Source organism: Camelina sativa, chromosome 14, assembly GCF_030686135.1.
Source record: "Camelina sativa cultivar CO46 ecotype springtype chromosome 14, ASM3068613v1".
NCBI classification, from domain to species: Eukaryota; Viridiplantae; Streptophyta; class Magnoliopsida; order Brassicales; family Brassicaceae; genus Camelina; species Camelina sativa.
In genome coordinates, this window is record NC_141893.1 from 18,780,840 (window position 1) to 18,794,540 (window position 13,701).

The 13,701-nt window shown below is 36.6% G+C and overlaps 2 protein-coding genes and 1 pseudogene across 2 annotated transcripts; all 3 read right to left on the reverse strand.

Annotated features, from left to right (window-relative positions):
* Window positions 1-1,205: 1,205 nt before the first annotated feature.
* LOC104742075 (uncharacterized) lies at window positions 1,206-3,572 on the reverse strand. The gene is made up of 5 exons (XM_010463034.3): window positions 3,096-3,572; window positions 2,778-2,851; window positions 2,140-2,269; window positions 1,753-2,037; window positions 1,206-1,635 (listed from the first exon to the last, which is right to left on the reverse strand). The coding sequence occupies exons 1-5, from the start codon at window positions 3,207-3,209 to the stop codon at window positions 1,390-1,392; spliced, it is 849 nt and encodes a 282-aa protein (XP_010461336.2). The 5' UTR covers window positions 3,210-3,572; the 3' UTR covers window positions 1,206-1,389.
* A 1,859-nt stretch (window positions 3,573-5,431) lies between these two features.
* Window positions 5,432-6,001, reverse strand: LOC147928404 (guanylate kinase 3, chloroplastic pseudogene; annotated as a pseudogene).
* Window positions 6,002-12,627: 6,626 nt separating this feature from the next.
* Window positions 12,628-13,389, reverse strand: LOC147928405 (uncharacterized). The gene is made up of 2 exons (XM_087486127.1): window positions 12,889-13,389; window positions 12,628-12,846 (listed from the first exon to the last, which is right to left on the reverse strand). The coding sequence occupies exons 1-2, from the start codon at window positions 13,387-13,389 to the stop codon at window positions 12,628-12,630; spliced, it is 720 nt and encodes a 239-aa protein (XP_087342253.1).
* Between the last annotated feature and the right edge of the window lie 312 nt (window positions 13,390-13,701).

A 13,701-nucleotide genomic window follows, 5' to 3' on the forward strand; every position in this document is an offset into this window, starting at 1 on the left:
CTCTTTTTCTTCTTCTTCCTCATCAACTTCTTCATATTCTCCACTGAAAAACCTTTTTTAGACTACCACACAACTTGTTAACCCATCAAACTCCAAGAACAAAATCATTTCTTTTCTCAAAAAATTTGTGAAATTCATGATTACCAGCATAGTCAACACATGCACCCAATTATTGACAATTTTATCCATATACTTATTTGGTTTTAGATCCACGCGTTTAGAAACTTCTCAAACCAAAATCCTTACTTGATTTATAATATTTTAAAAACATAATAAAATATGCTAATAATTATTTATTTAATATGAATCATATGATATATAGAAATATGAGTACACTATAAGAACATATTAATTATAAATAAATAATATATTATATCATCAAATAATATCAACCGTATCATATTATCAAATAACCGTAACCGTTTAACCGTTTCTTAAACGGTTCTGGTTAAGGTTACAAAAATTTCTAACCATAACCGATGGTTAATAAACCTTAACCGTGACAACCGTACCCTGGTCATGCCAATGTATAGCTAATAAAACATGTGTGTTTGTCGTCCATCTTTCTTCTTTAAACCTCAAAATTTGACTCAAACATCAAATTAAGGTCTTGCAATGTCAATCATTATTCCTTAGACCCAAAAATAAAAAATTAATGAAAGAATATCAACTCATCTATAAAATCTTACACAAAAATATGTTTTACAGCTCATAAGAAATAAAAAGCACAAATGTAGATAAATAAGATAATTTATGTTTTGCATCAATATTTATAATATTTTAAACTTTTAAAAGGTTTCGAAATATAAAATTTGAACCTTTTAAAATTTTTAAATATTTATAATATTTTAACCTTTTAAAATTTAAAACTTATAATATTTAAAAACTTTTTAAAAGCTAAGAACTTTTAAAAGTTTTAATATTTATAATATTTAAACTTTTAAAATTTTTAAATATTATAATATTTTTTTGAAACTGTTTAAAGTTTTAATTTAATAAAAAAAAAACCAGATCAAACCAAATAAATTTTTTAACTTGGACGCCTGATAAATCAAGTTTTCCTGCTCATTCGTTGTTGGAAGCATATTAATCTTATTTATACCGGTTGTGAACCATTGTCTGTAAAAATCTAAACTCACAACAACAAATCAACTCCACAAAGTCCTAGGAGACCAGATTTAGCTTTCCGATAACAAATTCAGCAATAGTCCGATCGAAATTTGCCTATCTTGATCATTTCATAACCATCAAGCACACAAATCCGGAAACATTGAAAAAAAAAACATCCAAAAGTACATTATCTATTAATGATGATAAATAGTTAGAACCTTCTAAGTTTGTAGAGAAATTTTAATCTTGGGCTATATAATTATTATTGGTAGGGTTGGTTTAGACCAAGGCAATGCTGCTTTCTCCACCCGGTGGTTTGCGAATACCGCCAAAGTAGTCACGAGACTGAGCCTTTGCATCCGCAAATATGTCATTGCCACTTATCTCCTTCAACTTCGCCGTGCTTAGAAGCTTCTCAGCCGTGGCTGAAGATGGAGATGTAACATCCCCTTTGAATACATTGTTTCCCGACAAATCAGTAAACTTCCTGTCCGGAATCTTCTTGGCCGTCTTCAATTCCCCATCCTGCAAGAATTAGTGTAACTCTAAGTTATTAACAATGAGTAGAGAGAGCCAAGATCTTTTATATAATACTGATGATGAAACTTAGTTAAAAGAAATATAAGTTTAGAGAGTGTTTACAGGTTTGGTATCTGATTCTCCCAAGTCGAAGTTGTCTTTATAAGCCAAAGCACGAACAGTAGGACGTGCTTTGATCTCAGGTGGTGGAGCAAAGATGTTATGACCACTTAGTTCCTTACACTTAGCATCTGAGAATTGCTTATTAAGCTTAGCATCAGACTGAGACTCCAATGTACCACTGAGCTCACGCTGCTTCGCCACTTCTGGCACCGTCGCTGGCTTCTTCGGTGTAACAATCTCTTCTTCCCCAAACGAAATGTGACTCACAATTGGTGCTGGTGGTTGCTGAAACAATCCAAACGTACACACAAGAAAAGGTGATTAAAACAAACTACAAAATGTATCCAAATTCTCAAGAAGACAGGCACAAAAAAAAAAAACACAAACCTGGAATGTTCTTGTTTTGCCGTTTGTGGCCGGATTAGCACTTCCTGTCTCGGAATCATCATTTTCTTCATACACAGAGAAAATCCCACTCCCTGTGATCTCCTTCATCTTGTAATTTGAACAAGGCTTCCTACAAAACATGATTTTGAATATAACACAACCAAAACATTAACAACAAAAACTCTCCCAATATTAGTCTATCTATATACATAATACATGTCATAGTAAAAATTTCAGATCCATATTAAACCAAGTACAATAACCAATCTAAACCAGAAATAACCAGAGATTTATCGTACAAGTATCAATTCTATCAAATGACAAATTAGAGAAGCGTGAAGGATACGAAGTAGATCAAAAAGGGAAACTAGAATTGAAAAGATACCAAAAATGCTTACTAATTAAGGACATTAATTATGGAAATTAAAAAAAAAACTCTCTCCTACCATACCATTAAGAAAAAAAAAAACGACAGAACAGAATCACTCATCGGTTAACAGATTCTTCGTACTTATTGTTCCGCATTTATTATACATTATCAAATCAAAAACAGTACCGTTTTTGTTTTTTGTTCGTCGATTCATATTTTCGAATTCTGTAAAATAAAAAAATTAAAAAAAGGATCAGATCTCTCTCACCTCTTGTTCAAGCTCTCAATTTCTTCATCTGTGACTTGTCCTCCAAACACCACTTTGCTGATTCCATCCGACGGCTGTAATTAATTCCCACAATTTCAAATCAAAATCAAATCCGTAGATCGCGAAATTAACAAAATTGAGTGAAACGGCTGAGATTGTTTTCCCCCAATTTCAAAATTTGAAAAAGAAAAAAATAAAAATAAGAAACGAATCAAAAAAATTCAAACTTGTAGATGGCGAAATTAGTAGTAAATTGTAAAAAGAAATAAATCCGATGGCTGAGATCATTCGAAACTAACTGAATTAGGTTTAAGGTACCTGATGCGATCTAGCAGCGGAGCGAGCGGGAGACTCAAACGGTTGATTCTCCGGCCAAGTTAGTAGATCCGCCGTCGACATGTGTGGTTTCCTAACCGGTGTGTTTTTCTCCATCTTTCTACTTCTTCACCAAACAAATCTCCCAAGGAAAAAAAAAGAGAGAAATCTTCGATTGCAACAACAATGGTGATCGAGTAAAACAAAAACACAAGGAAGCGTATGTATAGAGAGAGAGAGAGAAAAGAGTGGAGTGGTAGCTACTCTTCTTCTATTTCAAAAACCTTTTTTTAAAAAAATTACTCTGTATTATTATACACTGTGACACAGAGGATTACTAACTCTTGTCTTTGTAACCTTACTGGTGGAATATTTGAATCAAGTACCGCCTTTGATCTTATTGGATTTAAAAGAATTTAAAAAAAATACTTTAAATTATTCTATTGGCATGTGATCACCTCTTTTGTGTTCTCAACAGGTGTCGGTTTTAGTTGGAGAATTCTCCTACTGTAGCCGGTTTTGCTTCTTTTAAATTTTTTTGGGTTGTTTTGTTTGTTTGGGAGTACACATGGATAGCCCTGGGATTTCGGTTTATTCGGTTCGGTTAATTCAGTTTTCGGTTTATTTTGATATTTGAAAATGTTACCGAACCTAACCAAAATAAAATTCGGTTCGGTTACTTCGGTTTTCGGTTAATTTTCGGTTTTCAGAATTAAAACCGAAATTTTGTCTACTTTTGTTAAAAAAAGACTATTGGGCCAGTTATGAGAACAAAAGTTTTGGACCAGTTTAACTTTGAGAACTGGGCTTAAAAAAAAAATTAGGCCTATTAGCAAAAAGAAAAAAAAAACATATTTGAGATTTTTGTGAGCAAATCGACGAGCTTCCTCTGACGAATCGACGAGCTGGAGACACACCAGCGACAAAACCTTTTAGGCGAACCTCGCAGATCCGACAAATGATATGAAGAAGAAGATAAAAGATATCCGAAAGAAAGAAAAAGAAGAAGAAGAGATCGAATGAAGAGGAGGAAGAAGAACAACAACAAGAAGAAGGAGAAGGATAAGAAGAAGAAGAAGAAGGAGGAGGAGATAAACAAGGATAAGAAGAAAAATAATAAGAAGGAGAAATAGAAAAGTTCATGTCAATATGTCATCGAAGAGTAGGAATCGAGATTCACAACGGCTATTAGGTTAAGTTTGATTAGAATTAGAAAAAAGTAGGGTTTTGTTTTTGTTTCGGTTAACCGATCGGTTAAGGCGAACCGAACCGAAATAACCGAAAACCGAATACCCAAAATAATTTCTACCGATCGGTTATGCTCTTGTAACCGAAACCGAACCGAACACCAAAAATCTCGGTTCGGTTCGGTTCGGTTATTTCGGTTCGATTTTTTATCCCAGGCCTACACATGGATATGGCTTTTTCTCTTCACCAAATTAATTACCCTTACAGATAAAGATATGTTGACGGTTGTCTTTCTTTAATTAATTTACTTGGATTATGTACAACCTCAATTCCATGCGTAAAGAAACTTCTACAAATGTCATTTTAATATTTATTATATTGTTTGCCCAGATCTATATATATATTATATTAACGTTTGGTTTGGTTTGGTTCTGTCATCGGTTTATTCGGTTTATATTTAGAGATATGTTGAGAATTAGTACGTTTTATAAACAATAATATAGAGAAAGTAGTTTGTTCACTATTTAAAATAAGGAAAAATGATTGTTAGCTATTTGAAGTATATACCAATACATGATTACATATATAAATAATATAAATGTACTATTAACTATGTGAACTATTGTCATTATATAATAACATCTATAAACAAATATAGGTTATGTGTACAATACTATAAATATTTAATTCTGGTTTTTGGTAGGCCGGAATCCGACGTTGACCAGCATTGACCGATATTGACTATTTTAACCGGTGTTGACTAGTGTTGACCTATTTTTTTTCTTTTTCCTAATAATAATCATTTTTTTAGTTTTTATGTATTTTTGATAAATAACTAAAAAAGATTAAATGATTTGTATAATTTACAAAAACAAAATATAACAACAAAAAGTTATACGACAAAAAATTAAAAATTATATGAAAAACAAAATTTGTGGTATATCTAGTAACTAATTTTGTTGATACAGAAAATATACCAAAAATAATATAATAAAACTATACTACCAAAATTTTATGTGTAGTAGATTTTTTTTCATAACACTAAAACAAATATATACGTTTTTCTTTTAAAAATCATTTTTTATTTTGTATTTTCAAAGGTGGGAGTTTTAAATATTTTGTATTTTCAAAGGTGGGAGTTTTAAATAAGATTATGTCATTTGAAATATATCCAAGACATTGCCAACAACAATGTCGTACCCTTTACTCATGAGCTCTTGAATCTGCTTCTTAGGTATCCCTTTGTAATCTCCGTAAACAAGTGCATACTCAAGAAGCTCATCTTTCTCAACCATTGACAAAAAACTCATCTTTAGAGTCAAAGAAGTAATATTTACTGTCAATTTTTGTGGGCCTCATCGGAAGGCTCATATCTGTGACGACAAAATGGTGACTTTGACAAACTTGTTTAAGCTTGTTGATGGCTGCATCTTTGCCAACTTCGCTTGCTTCACTTATAACGATGATAAGAGGGTTTGGTGGAGGAGCTATTGGATCGTTGCTGAAGCAAGAACCCCGATGGAATTTGAGTGAGCGAAAAAATTTGGGTTTAGTGGCTGTTGGAATAGAAGGGGAGTTAGGTGAATTTGACATTGTTAAGGAGGGAGAGAGCAGACGACGAAGAGATTGAGAGGATGGTAAGATAGCAATTTGAAGATGGGTTTGGTTGAAATTGGCAAGATTGTGGAACGGCAGATAGAAGATGAGAGTTTAAGAAACATTTGGGGATTAAAGGGTTTGTGAGAAAATTGGTCGTTGATTTGGTGGTTTTTTTATTTAATTGAAATAGAAAAATTATTATGTGAGGCAGTGAGAAGAGAGAATTTTGTGAGAAGATGATAACCAAAAAAAAAAGTGAGATTGGATAAAGTAGAAGAGAAAAGGGACGAAGAAAAAGAAAAAGAATCGAGATTGGTAATATGGAAGGAGAGAACTAGTTTAGTTAGAGGGGTAATATGTAATTTCATAGGACAAAAGTATACTTATAGCAAAAAGTGGGTGTATAAGTAAATATTTTGTGTGAAAGACCGAGTGCAATATTCTCTAAAATAAATAGGGAAAGTAGTACATTTGTCAAATAGATAGAGAGAGAGTTGTTTTTGTGTGTGGGTTCGTGTGTGAGTGTGTGTGAGTGAGATGAGAGAGAAAAGAAAAATCATTTTTAATCTTATATTATTATTATTTTTTAACGACTACTTTATTATGAAAATTAGTTGCAATAAAAGGTTAGAAATACATGTATAGACATGATAGCAAGTATTATCTGGTATATTTGCTTTTGATAATAGATCCGCTGGTTGATTGTTATTTTTTGGTGTCCATTTGAATTCGACTTCCTCAAATCTGGTCTCCAGTAGTTGATTTTCTTTATCCAGTTATAGCTTCCAAAGTTGAGGGTCTTACCATTGAGGATCTCTGAATTTTGCTTGCAGTCACCTTCAAAAATAACTCTTCTGAATCCTTTACTCCAACTGTGTTGCATTGCAATGAAGAGTGCTTGTAATTTACTTTCTAATGGAGATGCAGTCGAAATTTCTACAGAATCCACCTATCTCATTTCACATAATCCAACCAGCTTTGACTGTCTAGTATCGATATTGAAGGAGGCATCATAATTTCATTTGATCCATCCATCAGGAGGTTGTTGCCAGTTTATGGTTGTTGATACATTTCCATTGGTTTGGCCTTAAGTATTGATTCCGGTGTTTAGACTCTGAATATACTCTTGTGCTTGTAGCCGGTCGTTAGCATTTTTTCTAGCCTTTAGGAACACTGAATACCACAAAAAATATCTTTCTTGGAAAAGTAGATAATTTTTACTTGTCCATAATCTCCAGAGGATACGAAGAGCAACCTGATGTAACTGTTGATTGCTTTGGGCAATGATACCTGATAGAATAGTTTCCATTTTATCTTCTAGGGTAGCAGTTGTCGCCAAAATAAGCCAGATGCCTGCCACACCAACTGCACATATGGACAGTCAAACAGTATGTGTTGTGTAGATTCCTCAGCTTGACAACATCTTCGACGGGTTGAGTGAGTACTAATATATCTTAGTCGTAGATTCTCTCCACAGGCGAGTGATCCCGACAGTATTTTCCTAAAGGAAATGTTTGGTTTTTGGAGCTGTCTGTTGTTTCCAGACTTTGGACTTGATAACTGGATTATCTGGTGGTGGTCGGACTTGTGGATCAATGTAGAGTTGATTCGCCAGCCAAAACACAGATTTAACAATGTATATCTCATTCGTCGTATAGTTCCAACCTAGTATGTCTTGAGAATTATGCTTACAAATTTTAAGCATACGATCCTATACCACCCTCTGATCTGGATCTTGCCATACGATCCTATGCAAATCAATGCATATTATTTTTTGTATCGCTGTCTCCCCACCAAATTTTTTACAATACACAATTGATTTATTCACATGTCTCTTTAGGGAACTTGAAAATATTCATGGAGTACTCTGGTAAAGCAATTGCAACAGACTTGAGTAGTAGTTTTTTTTCTCCCGCTGACAGGAATCTTTTATTCCACCTTTGTGTCTTTGCTTTGAATCTATAAGTGATGTATTGAAACATTTCTGTTTTCTTCTGGGTTACTTCTTCTGGTAGACCTAGGTATTTTCCTCCACCACCTTCATTATGAATTCCCAAAATACGTCGCATTTTTGTCTTTACGTCTGATTTGACCCGTGTTCCAATAGTTATTGCCGACTTATTCAAGTTGATCGCTAGCCCTGAAACCTCTTCATATCTACTTAATATATTCTTTATAGCTTTGCATGATTTTTCATTGGCTAGCATGAAGAACCATGAGTCATCAACAAATAGTAGATGAGTAATTGATGGACCATGATCACTTCTCTTCATTCCTTGCAATTGTCTTGATGTCGCTGCTGTTTGAACCAAATGAGATAATACCTCTGCACAGAGAATAAATAGATAGGGTGATAATGGATCTCCTTTGTCGAATCCCTCTCTCTGGAGTAATATAACCTTTAGGTGACCCATTTATAAGCACTGAAACACATTCCATTATCCATTGGATCCATCGCCTATCAAACCCCATATACTTCATACTTCTTTCTAAGAAACTCCATTCTAGGCGATCATATGCTTTCATTATGTCTGTCTTGAGAGCCATGTAGGATTTAGACTGTCTCTTTCGCGCTTTAAGTGCATGAAAAACCTCATGTGCTATAATATTGTCGTAAGTGATCATTCTTCCCGGTGTAAATGCTGCTTGATTCTCCGATATAATGCCTGAAAGATGTTTCTTGAGTCAGTTTACCAATATCTTGGATATAATGTTGTAGCTAACATTGCAGACGGCGATAGGTCAGAATTCCTTCATCGTTGTTGGTGCTTCTGTTTTTGGAATAAGGCAGGTATTGGTATGGTTTTGATATGGTGTCATTCTTCCTTCTTCAAAAATTCCTCGAACTTCTTGGATAATAGTGGGTTGAATGTCTTCCCAAAACTTATGATAAAAGCTCCTGTAAAGCCATCATGCCAGGGGCTTTATGTTAACCTATACTGAAGACTACTCTTCTGATTTTTGTGATACTAACCTATTTAATTAGCTCTTCATTTATTTCAAGTGTTACTCTTCTTTCAAATCCCCTGAAAACTTCATCTTGATGACTCATTGAAGGTGTTGATGACTGGAAAAGTTCTCCGAAATATTGAACAACAACCTCTGCTATTTCAGTATCACCACGATGATAAACACCATTCTGATCTGTGATGGAGAGGATCTTATTACGGGCATGCCTCTCTTTGACCACTGAATGAAAAAACTTTGTATTCTTATCTCCTGCATGAGCCCAATTGTAAAGAGGCTGTAATATTCCTTGATTAATAACAATGAGTTACACACATATTTATAGTACATAAGGAGACTAGGGTTAAACTAATTACAAGTAGATCCCTAAACTTATATGATATATACATATCTCTGATACACCCCTTCAAGATAGAGGGAGTTTAACGACTCCAATCTTGAAACATGCTTCCTGGAACCGAGCTCGCGAGAAAGGTTTGGTAAGAGCGTCAGCCAACTGATCATGTGTAGAAACATGTGAGACTCGAAGCTGGTGTGACTGAATTTGATTCCACATAAAATGATAGTCAAGTGCAATATGTTTCATGCACGAGTGGAAGACCAGATTCGCGCAAATGTAGGTGCCTCCGACGTTATCACAATAGATAACCAGTAGAGTAGGGATATCAAGCTTGAGTTCAGAGTACAAGGAACACAACCAACGAAGTTCGGCTGCAATGTTTGCAACACCCCTATATTCCGCTTCCGTCGATGAACGAGCCACACCATTTTGTTTCTTAGAGAACCACGAAATTGGATTACGACCCATGTAAATGACATAACCATTTGTCAAGACATAATCATCGGTGTCCCCAGCCCAATCCGCATCAGAGAGGCCATGTAACTTGACGGGGACGTTGAAAAACAATGAAGGGAAAGAGGTGAAGAGGGATGTAGATAGATACCATGAGTAGTAGTGCCAGCTAGATATTTCAGTACTCGTTTTGCGGCTTGCCAATGCTCTTGTGTTGGTTGATGCATTAATTGTGAAAGGCGTTTAACCGCGTAAGAAATGTTTGGCCTTGTGAACGAGAGATTATGTAGACTGCCCACAACAGACCAATATTGAGAAGCATCTTCAAGAGGAGCACCGCTGGCGAGTTTGAGTTTAGGCGTTGTTGGTAGTGGTGTGGAGACGGGCTTTGCGTTGAGCATGTTTGTTTTGTGAAGGAGATCAGTGATGTACTTTCGTTACATAAGATGCATATCACGTTTGGAGCATGTTACCTCAATACCGAGAAAGTAATGGAGATCAACCGGATCTTTGATGGAGAAGTGATCGGCAAAGGCAGTAAGAACAGCAGCGAAAATAGTGGATTAGCTCCCGGTGACAATAATATCGTCGACATAAACAAGAACATATGTGATGTGGCGTCCGAAGCTGCGAATGAATAACGAAGCATCTGCAAGAGAATTTGAAAATCCTGTATCAACTAAATGTTGTTTAAGAGCCATATACAAGGCACGAGGAGCTTGCTTAAGTCCATAGATCGGTTTCCGTAACCGACAAACATAAGAGGGCCTATCTTTATCCACAAATTCATCAGCTGCGACATATAGACCTCTTCAGTAAGATCACCCTGAAGAAATGCATTGTTGACATCTAGTTGTTTTATAGGCCACGCTTTCTTCACTGCAACATCAAATAAAACATGAGTTGTTGTGGACTTGATGACATGACTAAAGGTTTCTGCATAATCCTTGCCATACTGTTGATGAAAGCCTTTAGCAACTAACCAGGCTTTGTAACGGTCAAGAGTACCATCAGCCAGAAACTTCGTAGTGACCACTCACCGACAGCCGACAATATTTTGTTGAGCATTAGGAGGTACCAGATTCCAAGTAAAATTGGCAAAGTGAAGTCTGGATTCAGTATTGGTGCGGCATCAGTCGTAACAGTGGGAGATGGAGCAGGGTGAAATCCATCAAGATAGCCAGCAAGTTCGTAGCCATCAATCAAAGCATGGATTTGGAGACTCCACATCAAGTAGTTGGTGTCATTGAGTTTGGTAACATTGGATGTGTTAACATTGAACAGGGGTTTGGTAGAGGTCATGATGACTTCAACGGTGGAAGGAGATGCGTTGCTGGAGGTTGTCATTGAGGAGGAGGCGTAATGGTTAAAAAAATTTAGATTTAGGTTTGATCGTTTGGTCTGATACCATAAAGAAGCTGTAATATTTCTTTATTAATAACAATGAGCTATACACATATTTATAGTACATAAGGAGGCTAGGGTTAAACTAATTACAAGTAGATCTCTACACGTATATGATATATACATATCTCTGATAAATTGTTCCTACTTTTGAGTTTCTAGTAAATCTCTTCATCAATGTAAGCTTGATTGAGTTCTCTTTTAAGTTGTTGCCTCTCTGTTGGTGTAGATGTGCCTGATGAAACTGCTTTATCCAACTGAGCTCGTATTTGGGCAATTTTATCTTTAGCGTTTGATCTGTTCCTCCATTTCCATCTAGAAATTTGCTTCCTACAATTCTTTACCCTATCAGATAATGCTATTGTGGCATTTACTTGATTTTGCTTCCAAACCATCGAGCTAAGACAGAATCTCTGAAAAAATCTCTATTCACTAACCTACTATCATATCTGAAGCAGTCTTGTCTCTCTTCTTTTTGTTTGAAATATTTGATACCAAAGGTCGGTGATCTGATTCGCCATATTCTAGGAAGATAGTTTCTGAAGAAGAGAACATTGTGTGCCATTCTGCTGTCGCCATTGTTCTGTCTAAACAACAAGTAACAAAGTGTTTCCCTTTCTTTCCCCTTCTGATTTAAGATCACAATGTCTCACCATATTTCTAAATTCCTAGAAACTAGCTTCTGGTCTTATACATCCCCGTTCTTTTCATTATTGCTTAGGAAATCATTAAAATCTCCCACTATAAGCCAAAGCAATTTTCTCCTATCGATTCCTATCCTCTCTATTCTTTCCCAAAGATCACTCCTATAACTTGGATTTAAGTGCCCATAGACAAAAGAAAAATAGAATTTATTTCCATTACTTTTGACAAAGCAATCTACAAGATTAGGGGATTGAAGCAGAATTGAAATATCAACAGATGGCTTCCAAAGAACGACTAATCCTCCATTAAGACCTAGAGGTGGGACTGTTACATAATTGGGAAATCCTAATTCATAGGCTTTTTCATGAATGTAATCATCCTGTTGCTTGGTTTCGGAAAAGCAAATGATGTCTCAGAGATACTTCCATGATATCTCCTTTAGGCGTCGAACCGTCAGGTCTATGCCAAATCCCTGACAGTTCTAGCATGTTTTCCTCATGGTGGAAGTGGTGGTTCAGCGCCCACCGCGCCTCCCACTGTTGTTGTAGTTTAATTGGGGATGTTAGTTGAACCAGAGCCTCCATCCTGGTCCGTTGTCACCTTGCTTGGTCCAACTTCATATGAGTGATCATGCTTCCATTTGCGGGATGGTGGAGCAACACCGCTTTGGCCAGGTTTTGGAGTCATAAAATCACATTTGTATGCAATAGGGTTGCTGATACAGGAAGGGATCCTTTGCACTCTTGGAATATCTCCACAAGAATTTGGGAAAATAGGACAAGGATTGAATAAATCATTGTTATCCAGTTCCCTTCCCCACATGCTAGGGTTGCCCATTTTTTCAAAGATGTAGTCACTCTCATCATTATGGTCGGTATGTCCATTATTCCCTGGTGCTGCTGCTTGACCCATATAATCTTCAGAAAGGTCCTCAGCATTCTACTCCCTTATCTGAACACCTCGGTTAGGTTGACCTCTTGGGATTGGTCTGTTGTCATCATCACTATCCCCATCAGAGGAATCATTGCCACCTCCATTTAGAACCAGACAGTTGCCAGAATCATGGGTTAGCATCCCACAAACCTCACAAAATCCCCGGAGTCGCTCATAGCGGAATCGAAGGAGGGTGTTGGTGCTAGGAGTGAATTGGTATTGACGCTAAAAGCGCAAAGGATCACAAATATCCCAATTGATGCGGACTCGCACATACTCCACTAGGGCCGCTGCACATTCAATGTAGTCTACATCCATCAGTTGCCCCATGGCCCGACCAATGTGGGTAAAAACTTCTTGATTGAGGAATAGGAGGGGAATGCCCCTGATTTGGATCCAAAATGGTATGTAGTTGAGCATCGCCATGGGCATGAGAGGTGTCCATCTCTGAAGTACCAGCATCCGCTCCGTAAAAGCCCATGGACCACGTCGTAAAACCATTTCCATGGATTCTTTAGAAGGAAACACAAATTGAAAGGGGCTGCCTTCAACAATTCGTCCATGGACTAATCCACCTTGTCCCCACAAACGGGGAAGCGCTGCAACAATGGAATGAAGATTATGGCGCCGTGGAATCACATGTATGTCCATTAGGATGAATCGATTTGCCACCGCGGCTTGGTTGACCACTTCAATTGATAGGGCAATTGGAACATCATCAAACGCAAGATCGATGTCTTGCAACGTTCTTCGGATATTGTGGGCCATGGTCGTGACGAGCTCGTGAAAACGCAGAGAATAGAGAGTATGAAGAGAGTTAGAAGGGGATTTTTGTGGATTGAGCGTAGTTTTCGTTCCAATTTATAGAGCCAATTCTGAATGGTTGAATCATTAGTTGGCGCATATTGAGACGTGGTACTCAATATGGAAATAACTGCCAAGAAGGGGGAGATATTTTCCGCGAAATCCACTCCGTCATGAACCCAAAACTCAACCGTCTCCACGACAACAAATCGGAGAAGAAAACCGCCAGTAAAGAAAATCGTCTTTACAGTCGCCATTTCCAACGTAATTTAGAAG

Excerpts from the sequence above, each read along its gene's own strand:
- LOC104742075 (XM_010463034.3), bottom strand. The coding sequence starts at position 3,209 with ATGGAGAAAAACACACCGGTTAGGAAACCACACATGTCGACGGCGGAT. Across the intron at positions 2,852-3,095 it reads CCGCTGCTAGATCGCATCAG|CCGTCGGATGGAATCAGCAA; the intron begins GTACCTTAAACC and ends AATTAATTACAG. Across the intron at positions 2,270-2,777 it reads ATTGAGAGCTTGAACAAGAG|GAAGCCTTGTTCAAATTACA; the intron begins GTGAGAGAGATC and ends CATGTTTTGTAG.
- LOC147928405 (XM_087486127.1), bottom strand. The coding sequence starts at position 13,389 with ATGGCCCACAATATCCGAAGAACGTTGCAAGACATCGATCTTGCGTTT. Across the intron at positions 12,847-12,888 it reads CCCTAGTGGAGTATGTGCGA|CGTCAATACCAATTCACTCC; the intron begins GTCCGCATCAAT and ends TTGCGCTTTTAG.